The sequence below is a fragment of the Onychostruthus taczanowskii genome, unplaced genomic scaffold, assembly GCF_017590055.1.
Source record: "Onychostruthus taczanowskii isolate IOZ18803 unplaced genomic scaffold, ASM1759005v1 scaffold69, whole genome shotgun sequence".
In the NCBI taxonomy this organism is placed as follows: Eukaryota; Metazoa; Chordata; class Aves; order Passeriformes; family Passeridae; genus Onychostruthus; species Onychostruthus taczanowskii.
In genome coordinates, this window is record NW_024504676.1 from 3,387,405 (window position 1) to 3,406,837 (window position 19,433).

At 39.6% G+C, this 19,433-nt stretch overlaps 1 protein-coding gene across 1 annotated transcript in view; it reads left to right on the forward strand.

Moving 5' to 3' along the window:
* Window positions 1–19,433, forward strand: part of LRRC56 (leucine rich repeat containing 56) — a 58,367-nt gene that overhangs the window by 1,060 nt on the left and 37,874 nt on the right. Inside the window, exons 2-4 of the mRNA XM_041421131.1 lie at window positions 377–515; window positions 9,977–10,141; window positions 18,872–18,959. Of these exons, the coding sequence (XP_041277065.1) occupies window positions 9,986–10,141; window positions 18,872–18,959 (244 nt within the window). The 5' untranslated portion in view covers window positions 377–515; window positions 9,977–9,985. The remainder of the gene's footprint in view (window positions 1–376; window positions 516–9,976; window positions 10,142–18,871; window positions 18,960–19,433) is intronic.

Sequence of the window (19,433 nt, forward strand, 5' to 3'; positions counted from 1 at the left end):
TTTTATCCCATGCTACCCCAATGGCGATGTTTTCTCTAACACAGAGTCAACTTACTCCTACCAGAAAATCAGTGTTCCTTTTGTTCAGTAAAAAACTTCTTTTTCCCCAACTATGTAGATCCTTCTCTATCAAGTCCTTCACCTTCTCATGGTCTCTTTGGGAGCTCTAATGAGTTACACTTTCATTAAGCTCTTCTAGGCTCTACTGCTTCTTGTCCTGTTCCACTTTTAAGCTCTATTAGCATGGACTTCTGCTGCTACAGTGAATAAAGTACTTCTCTTTATTAATTGCTAAGTACTCAGAATCTCTTGGGTTTGTTTTGTTGTTTTGTTTTTTGTTCTCTTGAAGATTGTGTTCTTACTGTTGTTTTAGCAGGACATGGTACAATTAAATAACACTATGAGCACCTGTCAGTCAAGATAAATGAAGATAAACAGCTGTGACTACTGAATTAAAATCTCTGTAGGAGAGGAATGGGAAATGATGCAGAACAGCAGTGGCATTGGAAGAAAAGGTAAAGTAATTTAAAATGTACAAATTACTGAAAATGTTTCAGAACCTTTTGAAATTACTCTCCCATTTAATGGTATTACCTTTCTTCATGCTATTTTGTCTGGTTTCAACTTGCCTAAAATAATGGATTAAATGTACAGTGTTCAGGCATGTCAGATCTCAGAGCTGCTGGCATTAACAGGTTTTGTTGTGGAGGTTGTGGTGATTTTTTTTTCTGGACTTTGTGCTCTCTCTCTTGGCTTTAACACTGAGAATGACTATGCTCCTGTAGGTCTGACCTCTCCAGGGATTGATAGATGGGTACATCTACCTGTGGGCAGCTCATTTTGTTAGTTGTACACTGCTGCCAGTAAAAGAACAGGCTCTGCCCACGGCCTGGGATGCCATCAGCCTGTTCTTCCACAATGCAAGGGACATGATCCCATATAAAGCAGGATGCAGATTCTGTGTGAAACCAGATGTGAGTTTAGCATTGGACTGGAATTATATTGTTGGTGATGCAGGTGCTTTTCTGACTGAAGTTCTTTAGGGGACACCATTAAAGAAATAATTTATCCACAATGTTTGAAGTAGTATAAAAGTGCTGCAAAATAGTAACATTATGTAACATATAATAAACTTGGGATTGCTACATTTGTCTCTAATGGGAATGGATTAATATTTATTTGTGAGGAACTATGAAGAGGTTATTTTTTAAAATAGGAAAATTAATGACCTTTTCACAGAAATTAGAGATATCTGCATAATTTTAGTTTGCTATTCTAGTGGTTAGTGTTTTTATACTTTCTATGGAGTCACATGGGGGCTTGAAAAAAAATTGGAAGCAAAACCTATTTTATATCAGTAGGGCCACAAGTACTTGTTATAATAAAAATCAGAAGACCAGATTTGCCATGGCAGATGCAATAAATACTAACATGTCTGTATTAAAGGGAAAAGATTTTGAACTCTGGCTAGTTCACAGAAACATTATCTCATATTTAAAAAAATAAACATTAGAGAGCACACCTTTCTTTGATGACAGCTTCTCACATCTGGAAGCAATATTCAAAGTATAGCAAGCTGGCTGTTTATCTTGCATATTTTACGTCTTTAGTTTTAAACTTTTTTTGGAATGGAGCTCTAAAACTACCTCGGTTTTCTTTTTAAAATTTTTTTTTAATGTTCCTATGTGATAATTTGGCATGTTTTTGCTTTTTTTTAATGGAGTACCCACCCAAGTTTGAAGTGGGGGAAAGAAACATATTTAGAATGAAGGGGCTTAAATAAACTATTGATACTTGGGAAAGAGCATTGTGTTTGTTATATGAAAATATAATCTTGCAGCTGGTCAAACAGACAAACAGTGTTAAAACTTCTGAGAATGAGGGTTGAAAACAGTGGAGGTTCATGTACTGTCTCTACGGCCATATCTTGAATTTGATGTGCAAAGCTGATCATCCTGGAGGGTAAATGGCAGGACTGTAACTCCTTCCATGAAGTGCTTTGGAGAGAAGGGGAAATGAAATGAGGTGATGCAAAAGAAAGCTATCATTTAATGAATGGCATGGACAGTTGGATGCATCCTCCGTAGTTCTAACTGCTGTTGACCTAATTTCTAATTTTGCCTCCAAGCAACCTATGCCTGTCTTCCACAATTTAAATAAATACAATGCAAAAATACACTTTCTCAGTTTTTAAAACTGCTTCCTGATGAAATTTCTGTGTCTTTAGTCATTGGATGGCTATTTGTCATGTTCTGAGACATGACACACAATTGTTTCCCTGTACACCTCCCCAGCTGTTAAACACTACTCACTTTTTGGACTGGGAAGATACTGATTGCCAGAAATTACAGCAGTATGCAGGGGAAAGGACCACTTTGGATTGTCTCTGCTTCTGATAGTGGTTTTAAAGGATCTGTTTCTGACTACAGTAGTTGCCTTGGCCCAGCAGGACAGTTATAATGCCACTTCGTCAGTAGCCCAAACTGATTTCTCAAGGTTCCTTTTCTCTGTGAGTCTTCTGCCCTTGCTAAAATTTTGGCAATGTCTGTTACTAAATAAGCTCCTGTGGCACCTCCCACTGTTCAGTGTTTTTCTACAAGTTAATCTAGAATCTATCTCTTTTTATACAATCTGTCCCATGTGAGCAACATATTGGAAATCAGAAACTTCCCAGCCACTCCTCAATCAGCTTTGCAGGCCAGGAAGGAATGTCTTGCTTTAAATAGCTTAATTACCAAACAAAATGGACTGAAAATTGTTTGAGGACAACCAGAGTATGTTGAAACTCAGAAATGCCATACATGATGCATTTTCATCCTGCACATAAGTTTGTGTTTCAAAAGGCTCATGAAAGCAATGCAATAGTAGCTGGGGGGGGGGGGGGGGAGAACGGGAAAGGTCTGTTTTCTCAGCTGGAATCTGGAAATTCTTATAAATGGTGGATACTTAAAGCTGCCATGAAGACCAAAACCATAGAGTTTTTCTTCCAAGCTGCAGCTTTGGACTGTCACTCCGTTCTGAGTCCATGGGTTAGAATATATTTGTTAATCTTGAACAGGTACTGATTCTGCAAAACCTTGCTTTGCTTATGTCCTTTCTTAGTACATCTAACAGCATGCCTAGCATCTGAACTTTTAAGTAATTGCTGAATTATGCCTTTTAAATGCAAGGAAGGTAAGTACATCTTCCAGTGACATGTACATTTAAGGCAGGATCTGTGTGTGTGACAAGCACAGATATGTTGATTTCTGTGTACCTTGTCATTAGCTATCCATAACAGGACCTCCTCATAAGGACAAGAGGGTTTTACCTAGACCAGCCTCATTTCTCCCTTATTTAACATCTGGACACTGTTGGATAAAAGCTTGTGGCCATGAAGGGTCAAATTTGTTTTCCTGATCCCTGGCTACCTTGATAAAATGGTGAGGGACTTATTGTTATCTAGTCCACTGAAACAATTTAAGTGCATTTGGAAACCTTCTGAGTGAAGGTGTTGGTACCTTGGAGCTTCGGTTCACCAGCTATCCCCACATCCTGCTCTCTGCTTTGCTTTTCTAGGGCTCATTGTGGGGACAGATAGCAGAAGAGAGTCTAGAGACATTTTCTTACATCAGGAAGTTCACCTGTATATGAAGAAAACCCTCAATCTGTAGCATCTTGCAGTATCTAAGGGTTTAGATAATCCATATTATCCACTGTCTGGAGACTGGATGTACAGAGAGGATCAATGAACATTTGTAGCCAGCCAGAGTTACCACTGATCACCTTCCACCACAGGACTCTAAAAACTAAAACCAATTGATTGGACTTCAGTTTATATTTTTTTTTTAATGTAATAGAACGTATAATAGAGAGTGATCTGCTTTTATATCCTGCTATGAGGACATTTTGTTGAGGAATACACTTAGAGCAGGTACTGGGTGTGCAGCTGCAGTGGGGGCTGAAGGTTTGTGCCCTGGGTGGGGGACACAGTGCTTTGCACAGCAGAGGGCACAGGGACCTGTGGCAGGGGCCAGGTGACCGGACACTGGGACACAGCAGGAGCCGAGGGCTCAGCAGGTAGACCCCAGACTATCACAGGCTTGGGGGGGACAAACCCTGGGGGTTCCTTTGTTGGGGGTCCCTCCCCAGATGCAGCAGCTCGAGCTGTTTCTGTGAAATTGCTTTAGGGTTCCAGACATCTGGGACTCTGCCATGGGAAACCCTGGGCTGAGCCAAACCTTGTCTGACTGTGTGAGTGTGCGGTGTGCAGGGACCAAGAGGGGCACCCCTGGGGTCACTGGAGACACCCACTGTGAAGGGACTTTGGTCCCAGTAGTGAAAGTGTGGGGTAGTGGGAATGTGAATGCCAGAGTGGCTCCTGGATGGTCATACCGGGAAGTTTCCTTAAAAATTTGGCAAGCTAGCTCCAGAATTGTGTAATACGGGGGCACTGCCAGCTCATATGATAAAACATTTCTCATCACTCTGCTCAGCAGGATCTCAGGGGAAAAGTATTATATATGCAATTGTAATGATGAAATTATTTTTTTTAATATACCTACATGGAATCTGTAGATATATAAAGGAGAAATTGGTGACATTTAAGGGCATTGCCTTTTTCTTATTACTTACTTTTTGAAGAATATTAGGCATCTTTTATCTCAACTGTGTCTGGGTTGTAGCGTGCATTTTCTTCTCTGGGATCACTGCTGCTTTGAGTGACAGCAGAGTATGATCTCAGCTCCATGCATGGGAGTGTTACAATGTCCACAAAGCTCCCAAGAGCCTTCCCTGAGGAGTCTGTGGGACATAAATCCCAAGGCTTACCTGCCATGGTTGTGGTAATTGTAGAGCAGGATTTTTTATTTAATAGCAAAGAACTGTCAGAACACTCTTATAGCTTTTAAAACCATAAATAAGGAAGGTAAACAAATGAGATAAATCAGTACACTTGCTTTATATGCACATTTGGATGCTTGAACCAAGGCCTCAAATTGACTGAACAGTTACACAAAAATATCACTGTAAGCATTTGAGTCATTCAGTGTCATTAAAGTCAGTGGATTTTTAATTATATTAAATGGGATATTGTTATCTTAATATTTCAGCTTTCCCTTAAAAGCTTTTTTTCTTTAGTGGAGCACAGAAGGGGAATATTTATGAATGCTCTTTATAGTGTTTGCATGATCCCTTAATATTAAAGTAGCATTACTGTTACCTTGTTCTCCTTAAAAAACCAGAAGATTGAAATCAGATTGTTTAGTCATTCACAAAGGAAAAAAAAAAGTCATATTAATAACAGGACAGATGTCTTATTTTTCACTTTTTTAGAAGCTGCACCTGCTAAAATAGACTGATGTGTTGCAGGATGCTTTATATTTCATGAATGTTGCAGGAACTGTTTTTGCCATTATGGGTGGATTATTGTAACAGTAGTTTCCTGATGACATCATAGTAAATTCCAGCTGCCTAAACAGTTATTTTCCAGAAGAGGTTATCTGCAGTGCACTTGTGCAAAATTACACTTAGAAAGGGAACTCATCATTCTCTTGGGACTTGTAAACCAAACCTTTTGTCAAATCCATAGTAAATACAGAATTCTTTGTTTTAATTCTGTGTCAATGGTAACAGTATGGGCACTACTGTAATTTGTGGTTCTGAATTAAACAGACAAAAATTATATTATGCAAGTCAAGAGAAATGGAAGTCTGCAGTGCAAGCTTCCTGTCATGAAGGGATAGATAGCACAATGGTTCTCAAATGACTTTTTTTCCTAGAGAATGTTTTGGCTGGTGACCAAAAATATAGATAAGGGCCCAGAGACAGCAGTGCCCCCACTGAAATGGCACACTTTGTGTCCAGTGAAGGCATGGGTAGCCACAGAGCAGGAGAGAATGCTGGCCTGAGGCAGAAGAGATTCCTTTTTGTATGGGTTGTTAATGTATAGAGGTATATGCCTTTCCTAGAGTGATTTTTTGATTAATTACTGCTGTTTGTGGGGGGTTGTTTTGTTTTTAAATGGTAACATAATTGCTTGGACAAGCTGTTTAGGTAATGTCATGAAGGCTGCATTAGAAATTATCATGCCTAGTCACACAGTTCAGAGGTTCTTTCCCAGTCTTAAGAAGCTGTAATTAATATTGAGTCAAACATTTCTGGCAATTGCTGAATTTGAAATGTGTATTAATATATATTTAATGAAGAATATGCCATCCTATCGCTGACTCTTCGATATATCTTGTAGCAGGAAAATAAAATCTTGGAGTCTTACCAGACTGTCAGACCCTAAGAACATCAAATAACTATTCTCTGCCAATTTCTTCCTAGCAAATTACAGTATTCTGAGGGGATTTTAAATAACATGTTGTTCCAAGGATCATTTAATTTTAATAATGGTTTTTATTACTGGTGTTTATATATGTTGAAAGTGTCCTGCAGTTTTTAATGAACTGTCACAACATGTCTGTGAATTGAATAACTTACCATGATTGCACACACTCACTTGGGTAAGGAGAGTGGCAGCATTGAGGAGGTTAGCAGATTAACTCTTTGTAGAATTCAAAATCTTCCATCTCACTGCTCTGGTCATTGCTTTCTCCTGCACTCAATGACTGTTTGCTTCTAGTTATCCACACAAGTAAGAGCCTGCCAAGTTAAGACTTTTGATGCAAATCCTGTAAAAACTAATTTTTTTGGTTTCTTTCCATCTTTTATTCTTCTCAGTGTTCACGTGCAGTACAAAATCCCATTATTTTCCAGCCATTTTCTCTTCCCCTGACACATTCATATGCTTATCAATACTGCTGTGCTGTCCCACTGGATTCACTGCAGGTTTGTGCTAGGTGCAGTTAGCTTCCGTCCTCGTGTGTCCCAGGAAGCACTGTGGGAATGGTTCTGTTCAGCACATGGATCCAATGTGCACCCACTGCAACCACCTTGTTCGTGAAGGAAATCTTCAGGTTCGGCTTTTCAGACCTCTTTAGTGACACACAAGTCTTTGCAGTCCCTTCAACTGTCCCACTGAGGCTAACACTAGTTTGGGTCAGTGTTGGCTCGTCCTGTGCATTTGGCAGAGCTGTGGGTTCATCAGATGGACCTGATAAAAATGAGCAATGTGACTCCTGTGTCTCTGGGAGGACAAAGGTTGTGCCAGGCCCCCTTCTTGCTCCTACACTGTGCTGGAGATTTCAGAGGTTCGTGGATTTTATTAAATATTGGTGCCTCACCACTAGGATTTCTGCACTCTTAATTTTTATACAATCTCATTTTGGACATGTTAACCTCACCACTAGGATTTCTGCACTTTTAATTTTTCTACAATCTCATTTTGAACATGTTCTTTTGATCCATGTTCAGAAGGAGATTCTTTAGTCTCTGGAGAAAGCTTTGAAGTGATAGAAACATGTAAAAAAATAGTTTTGCTTGCTGATGATAATTCAACTTGATCCCAAACAATTTGTAATGAAAATGCTTTTCTCCTCACTAATCCAATGTTACAATAATTACAAGAGCAGATCAATAGCAGGAAATATAAAACAAAGTATTACTTCAGATATTAAGCCACAAATTGATCTCCTTCTTGTCAAGCCTAAAGTAAATGCTGTATCAACATGTTTCAAAGATTTGAGGATGTTCTGAAATGTGATGGTGATGGCCCAACAGAGTGAGAACAGTAATTTGTTTTACGTGAATGTGTTAACTCTTTGCAGCCTGCATCTACAAAATCCTGCTGTGTCTCATTTTGCACTCACACATTACATCAGTGTTCTCTGACTACTGCTCCACTTGGCTCTGATAATGTGCAAGATTATCTCTGGATTATAACAATCCTCATTTGAATTAGAAAGAACCACCAGTACTTGCACACAATCCAACACAAGTCTTGTGCAATTGGCAAAGGATTTCAGAATTTATGTGACAAGAATATTGTACTCCAAATCAGTTATTGACCAAAATAATTCCTTCTTAGGAAAATAATGACAACATCAGAAGGTCTTCATATCACAGAAGATTCTTTCATTTTCTTGGACAACTAATGACTCTTGCAAATCTATACTGACTAAATCATACTGACCTGTTCTAAAGAAAGTAGAGGGGAAAAGTCTGAGAAATTCTAGAATTCTTTAGAAAAAGAAACAGTAATAGAAATTTATGTATTGTAACTTCTCTTCTAAAATGCATGACACAGTGTTTTTGAGGTCTCTTTTCCCTCCTAATCAGCTGAAGTATGAAAGTTGTTCTTACACTACTATAGGCATACTGAGGTTTTACAGAGCTACAAATATCAGCTGCAAATATCACTACCCAATTCACTTTATGGTAGTTATTTTATACGCCAGTAAGAAAGATTGAAAGGAGTTCTGTGACTCTGAAGAATTTGTTCCTGAGCATGTTTTTTAGGCATTGAATGTTGCTGTGGCTTAGGTGTAGCACATTTGAGCAGTCAGCTTCTCCTGTAGGAGTGCTTGCCAGGCAGGTGCAGTGACCTGGAAAAAGTAGGGTTTGCTTTCTCTGGGCTTCTTCTGCCATGATGAGTGCACAGAGGGAGCACTTAGGAATCTGAGGGTTTGGTTCCTCCCTTCAGAGTGTGATAGATTCTGCAGGGCGACGTTTGGTGTATCATCAGTTTTTTGTTGGTGTTTTTGTTTGGACAAGGGCTGCTGTGTTTTTCTGACAGTACAGAGTCCTCTGAATTTCTTGTGCAAGTGAAGAATTTTGACTGGACTTGAGCAGTCAAAAGAAGAAGTCTTTTTGATCCAAAACTTTTTCACCTTGTACCCACTCAGTCCTCTCAAGCAGAGATGACCAGCTGAGCAGACAGAGCTCCTATTTGTCCTAACAGAAGTTACTCCTCTGTGTAACTGTTTATTAGTATGAGGAGGAAGGAAAGTGGTAATTCTCAGGTCTTGGCCACCACTGATGCTTTATCAGCCAGTTATGATTAGCTTGATCATTTAATTACTTTTCCAGCACTAAGAATAAATATTGCTTCGCAGTGGAGAACAGAACAAAACTGCAGGTGTCCCTTCAGTAGAGCAAGACAGCTTTTCTCTAGTCTAGTCTTTTGTTGTTACAGCAGCATTTCCAGCTGTGATACTTCCTTGTTGCCAAGTAGTAGTAAATAGCTGTATAAATCACAGTAATGCTTGTACCATTTGGGTACGGCTGATTGCTTTTTACTCTAACGGGTGTACATATGCTTACTCTCATATTTCAAAGTTAGTTGTTAATATTTCTGTGAAAGTGATATCTTTGGGAATTGAAGAATGACCACATTTGAAGTGTTTCATCTTCAAACTTTGTATTTAATTCTTCACTTGAAGCAAACACAATTTTATTTAAATTGTATTTTTAATTTATTTTCTCCAAGACTGTCTTTAGAACTAGAAGTCAGTAGCCATTGCCTGCCTAACCTAGAGTCAGTAACAGTGCTGGGATATTTTATTTAGGGCAGCAAACACAGACAAGTTTTGTCCATGCTACCGGCAGGCAGAGCTCAAAATGCTTGAGGTGGTGTTGTGCCTTGGTACTGACACTTGCAGTCTGGAGCCCAGCAGAGTTTTGCTGGATGTTGTTCATGTTTCTCAAGAGGAAATGGGTAGGCAGGGAACCTGTGTGGATGGGAAGCTCACTAACACTGGAGAAGGATGAGTGGAGTAGTGAGAAACCTGGAAAGGTGTCCAGAGTTGTCTGTTCTTAGCTCTCTACAGAGCTGTAGGCATGCCCAGCTTCTTGTGTACCTGCAAGCAATAGTTTGCTATGAAAGCTTACACTCAAAGCTGAATGAGGTGTGGGGACTCTTCACTCTTGAGGGTGGAGAAAAGGAAAAACAATGTTATATAAGGCATAGCTTTGGGATCATGCTGATTAAAGAAACCTGTATCTCCATAGGCATTTTCTGTCTTGCAATAAGGAGTTAAAATAGGTTTTGCTGACAGGAAAATAATAAATACAGGTAGAAAAATCCAACTGCTTGTTATCCTTTTGTTCAAAGCATGTTGAGATGGACCTGAAGTGGAATCCTGACAGAGTGTCTCATCCAGGCTCATCTGAAGACCAGAAAACTGATGTGAATTGGCAAGGCAACCCAAATCCCAGTCTGCTGATTAAAGATGATGGAGAGCTGCTTATGGATGAACATCTTTCCCCCAGGAAACTGGTGAGTAGACATCCAACTTTTTAATGAAGTGGAAGAGGCAAACTGGCATATACAGAGCTATATTAACCTTCCAACTGCTATTGTACTGATTGTGGATTGTTGCCTCTGACATTTAGATTTCTGTGTAAAGTAGGTTCTGTCTTATGAAAGTATATCAGATGTTTGTCCTCCTTTCACCTTGTTTCCTATGAAAAGTATTCCCAGCATGATTGTGGCTGTGTTTATTGCCAGGGTTCTTGAAGCAGCGTGAAGAAAAGTACAGGTAGCATAATTATAGTCTATCCAAATCTCATTAATGCCATCTGGAGTACGTTGAATCGTAGCATTAGAAAAGGAATTTTCATTAATCTGTTCTAGAGATTAGAAATGTAACTTTAAAAGCACAAGATTTTTTTCCTATGAGTTAGTGAAATCCTCTGTCCTGCTAAGAAGCCAATTAAAATATTCTGCAAATGACAGAAGTACTTTCTGTACATGTTGAAGTGGGAGGAATTTCAAAGCATATTTGAAAGTCATGTTCCTTTTAGACTGGGGGAAGTCATTTTGCTATGCAGCCTGTTGAAAGAGAGTCACATGCTGAAATCTTCATGAAGGAATTCACTTTGTGAAATATTTGTGAAAGAATACTTGGTTGCACACTATATTGTACTTGCTCAGGACTAATTAAGGGTGAAATCCTGTGGGATGTGTACGAGCTGACCAAACAACATCACTTTTCCACACTAAAGGAAGGGAGAATTGAGAGCAGAACTTGAGGAGAGAGTCTTTCTGTGTTGCAGACCTAACAGAAGAACCTCTCTTCTGCTGGGGAGCCTTTGTGAAAGACAGATGGGGCTGCCAAGGCCGTGGTTCAGGTGCTCCCAGCAGCCAGGGTGGTGACTGCAAGCATCTGTAATCCCCTGTGTATGCACTGCACCACTGAGAGACACGAGCTTCCACAGGAGCATTTCCAGCTGTGGGTTTGCACCACTCCCTAGCCACTCCCCAGCCACATTCCAGACACCATTTTGACCATGTGCTGTAGATTAGACAGAACTATTGTTCACTAATTAAACAAGTCTTTTAGTGTTTATAAAATGGCTGAAGGTGCAAAAACCCTTTCTGCAGAGTGGATATTTTAAGCATTCTGGAGAAAAATTACTGCATGGTTGTATGGTCTGTGCCATTCACTTTCCTTGGGCTTGTGAGACCCTCCGACCACTTCTTGGTCTTTTTTTAAAACCTGGCATAGAATTGGCCCAGTCTAATGTGTTTGTGGCCTACAACAACCTGTATAAATCTGATGGGAGCCTCTCAGATTAGCCTGTATCGTTAGGGCATGAACCAAAGCACACTAGAGTAACCAAAAGAGCTGCACTCTTATTCAATCAACTCTGAATGAAACCCTTAGGAAGTTCTTTCATTGGCATCAAGTTCTCTTTCTGAACCTCTGCTGCTTTTAGTTCACAGCAAACTATAAGCAGAAAAGTGTATGTAAGGCAGTGCTGCCTACATCCCATGAAGTTGCTGTTTATTACTCTGAAACTTTTTTTAAGAATGCAGATAAGAGGTTAAATAATGGAGTTTTGCCTTTTTTTGTGATTGTGGGTTTTAACATTTGTAGGGAATCTCATTTCAAAGATTCTTTTAAATGAAGTACACTGTCCTGCTAATTTTTCTGGACAGTCATTTCCTGTTCTGGAACCCAGCATTTGTGTTGGCATAGCTGGGATACTTCCTGCTCAGAGGAAAAACTACATGACATTGTCAAGGAAATATTTACAGTGTTTATAGCTTGTTTTAATAACATACCCCATCTATCTATTCTCTGACCTTTGTGTTGATCAAATGGAAACCACTGATGCCATAAATTTACTTCCCCTGGATTTTTAAATGTTCAGAATGTTCAAACATTTAATACAAAACAAGTTTTCACATGCATAATTCTTTAAGGACCCACATGCCATTGACAGTCAAATGGTTTGAAAGGTTGTCTTGCTTCAATCAATAAAATTGCTTGAAATTTTGATTATTATGATTTTGTATCTTTTTGATTGTTTTATTGATGTGTATATTTTAGGAGTTTTTGATTGTATCTGTTGAAGTGCTCTGAGGAAGAAACTAATAGACTTTTAAAATACAGGCTCATTAGAGTAAAATTGTTTTGGATTCAAATAAGGGCATGGGCCACACTTCTGAAGTGTTGTGTAGGCAAATATTTGGACACCTTATGGATGTTCCTGAGGAAGGTTTTTTCCCTGAGGCACATACTCAGCTTTACTCCTTGTCCTCACAATGGTCTGTCTTGCACCAGTTTGGTTTGAGTTTGGGGAAGCTGCAAAGTCTAATTGTGCAGACTCTGTGTAGATTTGGCACCTTGAACTGCAGCCTGATTTCTGCCTGCACATTTGAGTCATTTTGCCCTTTTTCCAGAGGTATGGCTGTCTATTTTGTAGTGGAACCATTAGCAGTCTGAATTAAGAACTCTCTAAAACTTGTGACGCTTGTGTTCCTTCACTTTTTATCCACTTGCTGCATTGTTTTCCTCCAAAGAGAGGAAAGTTTGGCTTAGACTGATTTTTTTTTTCCCATTCTTTTTTTGCCTTCTTGGACCATGTAGAACAAAACACAACTTCTACAAAACCATTGGACCATTACACATTTTCTTCCTCTCCATTGTGCATCCCCTCATTTAGACTTTATGCTCATTCACCACAGAGTTTGTAGTCTTATGTAGTCTTGTTTCAGCATAATGTTCACTTCAAATCCTCTATGATTCCATATGTCTATTATCTTAACCACATCTTCTAATTTCTTCTTGCTGCCAGCTCTCTTGCTGCACTGTTGTGTAACATCTTTTTATATTTGAATGTCCTTCATCCAAGATACAGGACAAAAGCTTTTGATGCAAGGCTTGGTATCATTAGATGTCATTTTTATTCTTTCTGCTAGTATCAATATCAATTTTCTGGTGAACTCTTTAATCTTCCATGATATGAATAGGCATTCTTGCTTTTGCATTTGTACCTGTCCTATTAATATTTTCAGCTCTATATTTTCCTAGTTATTTTCCTTTTATTTCCTGCTCTGCCCATCCTTATGCATGGTTGTCAGATATTGTAGAATACCAGGGTGAGCAAATTCTCACTTTGTTCTGAAAACTGGCTAACAATGGGCAATTAATTTTTAACGCTGTTAGGGCTGTGACACTGATTTTTCATTAAATGTGGAGAAACTGAAATTAAGGGCGCCACCTGTCTTTAATCACATCTTTATTTTGTTCTATCAACCCCCATCCTCTCCCTGCTGTTTGCAAAGGGTCTTTTCCTGACTTCCACTAAAAGCATTCCACTTCTCAGAAGAAACTCATTTTACAAGGTCAAATGATCTTCCAGACATTGTCACATTATAAAACCCAATCACGTTTGTGTGTGATCTTTAGAGAAGAAAGGAAGTATTCTCTAATTTTGCTTTTTATTGATCCTGCTCCAACTAATCATGTTTTCCAAACTTAGGAACACGTGTTCGGATGTGGTGTTTAGTTTTGTTGCTCAGGACATTAGGGTGTATTTCATGTGGTATGCACTCATCCTCAAGGGAAAAAGAAAATGCTGGAGGGTCCTGGAACAACAGATTGGATTCTTGCTGAAGTGGCTCAATTGTTTCCTTTTTTCTTTTGCAGAAAGTTTTCCTCACAGCTGTAAGTTAAATTGATTTGAGGAAAATAACTGGACATCAAGAATGTGCAGAATCTTGATAAATTAGGTAGAGTAAGGGAATGGAGGGGACTGAAAGGGACTGAATTTGGATCTGTTGAATCCTTCATTATGGATGAATCTCTTCATCTGAGCTGAGAGAAGAATGTATTTATATGTATATGCTGAAAGTAGTGAAATACAGCTGAATATTTTAGTTATGGGCATCTGCAGCATTTATCCCTTTTGAAAGGAAGTTTGCATGTGGGGCCACAGAGAAGTTCTGTTCCCTTTTATTGCATCACTTAAGGCCTATTAATTTGTCAAGACTTTTCTTCTTAGAAGAAATATTTTGCTATACTTTTAGCAATTTTTTTTTCTGTGAAGGAAGGATTATACTTTGACCAAAAAAAAAGCAATAAACACATGAATGGACATGAATTTAGAATTTGCATACAGGTGTAGTATTCAAAGAGAACAAGCTCACCACTCTGGAATTCCTGTCTTAGCCAAATTAACCAGGATCAGCAAAATAAATGCACAGCTGAAAATATTTCTCTGACAGCTGCATGCAACTCATTCTTCAGCAACATGCCTACTTTTCTTAGAGTATGTGAAAAATCTAGAGAAGAAAGAAGACATCAGTTGTGTGTGCCAGTTTTGACTGAGCAGATATTATTTGTCAATTAAGGAATTTACAGATAGCTGCAAGTGGGATTTGAACTGGATTTCCCAGCATTCCCAGGTGACTGCTCCACCAGTTGGGAAGCTCTGCAAGCTCAGAAGTATTTCTCACTTGCAATTTTCTACAGAATATTTACTGGCTTTTCTTGTCAGTCAGAAAAGCAGCTTTCCAAGCCTGTGCACAGGCCCCATTTGGCCAGACATTTTGCATGGTGGGAATGGTTTGTGAAACATCATGGACTTGCTTCTTAAAATACTGGCTAAATTAGATAATCTACCAATAGATTTTTCATGAAAAATAGTTTTACTCTTATTTTGAAGAAGGTGAAAGAATGTGAAGTGAGCTTTATTTGTCTTTGTTTTACTTACCCTGTATTCAAAGTATATTCAAAGACTTGTGCAGTGATTTACCATGGAAATGTGTCCTTTCAAATAAACAAATTTACAGTGGAGTGTCAAACTGCTGCTTAGGATCAACCTTTCAGGTCACCTTCTTCAACATGATGTGCCAGAAAGATTTTGATGTTTGATTTTTCAAAAAACATCTCTGTTTAACTGATACCCACCTCGCAGGGCTGCAGATGGGTGGCAAGCACAGTCTTCTCCAAGCACCAACACTCAGCTTAGAATTATATTGTTTTTTTCAAGGTATATTTTTGATCTGAAATAACTGTGAATATATCTCAGTCTTTGCCTAGAACAGATCCTTGATCCCTTTCTGTTTGCTCTACATGGAGGCTGAGCAGCTGGAAACAGCCAAAGATACATCTAGATGTACAGCACCTTCATGTCTGTAAGCATTCCTGGGGCACAGGCAGAGACATTCTGTCCCTGGCTGTCAGAACAGCCCATTAAGCTATGACCAGGCAGTCATTGCCTGAAACCACAGTGGGACACCTCTGAATTAGGGCAGGAGCCTGTCCTAGACCTAGGATGGCCCAGGATTGAAGAGAGATCAGAGCATTGAGCATCACTTCTCTTCACATCAGACATCTCTCTGTCCAAGCTGATGACCCCTTCAGTGTGTTGGGTCATGTTCTTTTCTCTTACAGCAAAATTCATCTAAAATATCCCTCCTCTAAAGTTTTAATGGAGGTTCCCATGCTTTGACATTAAACAGCAGCATAAATAGAAGATCCTGCTAAATAGGTTTAATCTTTGCTTAAATATTTCCACGTCCTTCCCTGAATGTCCCTGATCCCTGGTGTCAGAATTTTAGCTGTGACATGAGAAGTGTCACACTTGCAGGTACACCAGCATGCCAGGAGTGGTGTCTGGAGAGTAGCAATGTCCTAACAGTCTTCCACAGGAACCATTCCCCACGGATCCTCCTCTTGAACTGCTGCTCTGTCCTTTGCTTGCTGACTCACTTGCAGTCAGCATCTGGGGTCTCAGTGCTTTAATGCCTTTAAATGAGCTCATATCCTCCACCCAAGAGCATTTCCCATTTCCTTCATGTACTACACTATCTTGTGCATCCCACAGCAAATTGTTTTCAAGCTGTCCCAGCATCTCCTCACCATCAGCAGATGGAAGGACAGTGATTGTCACAGAGACTCTTGGAAATGCAGAACAGGGAGGTGGGCCCTGAGAATATATGGAGTTTGTCTCATCTGGGTAGCACATGCTTCAAGGCAGCTATCTATAGTTCAAAGAGCTGGTGCTGACAGCCAATAACCCTTTCCAGCACTGGAGTCACAGTTCTGCCTATTGCAGTACAGAACACGGGTGCACTAAGCAGCTCATCTCTCAGACAGTGGCAAAGGTACAAATAGTGGATCAGGAAGAGGAAAAGGAGGGCAAGGAGTGACACTGGTAATCTCTGGTATGAGAAAAAGGCCTAGACAAGGAGAGCATATAACTTCATGCAGGTTTTATGCTTGGATTTTGAAAAGAAAAAAAAAAAGATCAGAGAGCAGAACTGTGAAGGGAGGCTGTCTGGAATACAGCAGGGGAAGGACAGCATGCATGGAACTTGCAGACAGCAAAGGAGGAAAGGACAAAAAAAGGAGCAGAGAATCCTTGGGGTATCAGGACCTGTTGCTACTCGACTGACAAAGTGTGTGACCCTAAGCTTATTACTTGTTCTGAAACTTCTCCCTGTTCTGATATAGGCTCTTTAAACTATTTTGATGCCAAGCAGGGAGGTATTTTTCAGAGGCTTCTTCCTTTAATGACAGTGAGCTTGCATCCAAATGCAGCAATCCGAGTGCATGGTTTTATGCCAGGACATCAGCTAGCTCTCGTTTCACAGATAATCTCGTGCTCTGTGACAGACAGTGTCATCTGCTGAAAAGGGTTACTGCAAAATGTGCCTTGCCATGAGGGATCTTGTGCTCACTTGGAGGGAGAAAGCTGTCTGTAGCTGTTAAGTTTGCTGTCTTTGCAAGAGCAAAACACATTTTGTGGTGGCTGCATGTGGGGATGGAGCCTTAGAAGCTTTCTTATGTTCAGCCGGTTTAAAATCACAGTTAAAAATTTTTTAAAATAAGATTAAAAAGTAATTTTAAACATAATGTTTTAAAAATAGTTCAAAAGCAGTTGAAGATATTGGATAATTCTATTTCTTAGGAGTACAAATTAAGACCTTATAAAGTGGGACAGCTTTTCAAGAAGGAATGCTCAGCATTTTCTGGGAACCATGTCCTTTTGAATTGCCATCTCAGTTACACTCACACTGGCTTTAGTCCTTTGTAAGAGGATGTGGAACATCAGCGGAAGTTGCAGTCACTTGTGCACAGTAAAAATGTTACCTAACGAGCAGGAATGTTGCAACCACCATTTTTTCCTTGCAAAATTAACTGGATAGTCTTGTGGGGTTTTTTTTCTTCCCAAAACTCATGAGCAGAGGTCGTCCTACACATTCCCTTCTAATGAGTAAGTTCTCCCTTATTAAAAAAACCTAAAGAATGTTATAGCTTTTTAATAATGAGAAAATTTGTCTCCTGTGTGTGGTGGTTACTGAATGACTTTCTGCCTTCACCTTAAGTAATGGCCCAAAAGGTTGGTGACAATACTTTCAACTCCTGCTCTTGGTTGCATCATTGAGGAGGAAACTCTGATGCCAGGGTCAGAGATTTCTTTGAAGTGGACATGTTCAGACCCACATCCTAACTCTTTTGACACAGAAAGGTGAAAATTAGAAGTTTCACCACTATAGCATCAAAAATTTCAGGCACTTAACATGACAAATAAACTTTGCTTCTCATTTCTCAAGGATTGTTTCAGACTCCTCCATGAACCACTAACCCATGAGGAACAAAGGATATGGTTCTTCTGGTATGCTTTGTTGAATTCTTCCAACTAGGCTGATGCAAAGGAGGTGGTGGGATATGCACTGTGAATGAGGGAAACTGGGGAGAGAAGCTGGATCATAGCAGGATGAAATAGGGGATAAGAGCAGTGGTAATGTGAGGCTGATTCAGCTCCTTGTGGAGTTGCAGCCTGGCATCTTAAGATTTCACAGCCTTGCTGTGGTTTTCACTGACAGTCCTCAAGCTTCCCTCTCTCCTCTGTGTATAGCTTCTGCTTGTTTTGTTCCTTCTGCTTACCTGTCCATGGCCAAATATACGTGTATGTATCAACACAGCCTTCAGGATGTTAGGAAAGGTTAGGAAAGAGCCTGCATTCACACACACATCCTTGCTTAAATGCAATGGTTCATCCAATTACTACAATTTTGTAAAAATAATGAAGGACTTGGAAGGCCAAAATGTAGTGTATGTATCAACACAGACTTAGGAAAGGTTAGGAAAGAGTCTGCATTCACACACACATTCTTGCTTAAATGCAATGGTTCATCCAATTACTACAATTTTGTAAAAATAATGAAGGACTTGGAAGGCCTCTATTTGCATTGCCTAGGTACTTTCAAATAAATTAATAATTCTTGTAATTAGTGTAGTCTTCTGTCAGAAAAGTGAGTGGCTTGAGCTGAAAGCATGTTTCTTTTTATTTTTTTGGTTAAAAGGTGAACAGTGTGTTTTGTTAGTTTTACTACCAGCACCTGTTGAATTACAGGTGATGTTTAAAGTTAACACTTTCTGTCTGCTGAGGATTAGTGCAAGACTTGTGCAAATCTTAAAGCATGGGCATACTGTTTAAATGAAACTAGCTGGCATGTAGGTCTGTTGTTAGCTTGCAGCTTGAATGTAACCCTGAGCCTTGACTCTTTAAGCAATGTATAAGTTTTTGGAGACTAGAGTATTTTGAGGCTACAAGGAAGAAAGATCTTTGAATATTGCATTCATTTCAATGTGATTGCACATCTAGCCATGCTGACACTGTTTGAAATTCTTTCTACACCTTTTTGCTGCTGTGATATCTGGTTTATTGCATAAGAGTACACATATATTTGTGCTTATCTTTACAGAAAATTTTGGCAGGGGTAGATGATCTGCAGCAAGTGAAGGCCCTAGAGATGCGAGTAGACACCAGAGAGATCAGCTTGGGGAACTTTGGTAAGAAAACACTTTATTTTCTGTTCATCATCTTGAATTTTCCTTCATGGTGTCTTGACTGGGGATTCACTAAACAATGGCCAGTGAAAAGTACTGTCCTTCTCAAGAGCTCTTGAAACAGGATTTCCTCGTACCTCACACTTTTTAATGTCTGTCTTCTTTGTGAGGCTCTGAATAGTACTGGAAACTCTGGCAATGAGTGACATGACTTCTGTCTAAAGCCAATTAGTTTGTACAGATTTTTCTTGTATGATATGGTAGGCCCTAAATGAGCATTTAGTGTTGTCTTTAGTGAAACAGGAGCCAAAGGTCAGCCTCTCTCCACTGTGAGATTTCCCTGTGACTGAGGAATTGCCAGCGGTATCAGGTGGCTTTTGCTTCCACAGCTTGTCTTTGCACCCAGCCTCACTGAGCTGTGCTGGAAAATGAGCTGGAGGCAGGTCCTGCAGATACATCATTTTGATGAGCCCCAAG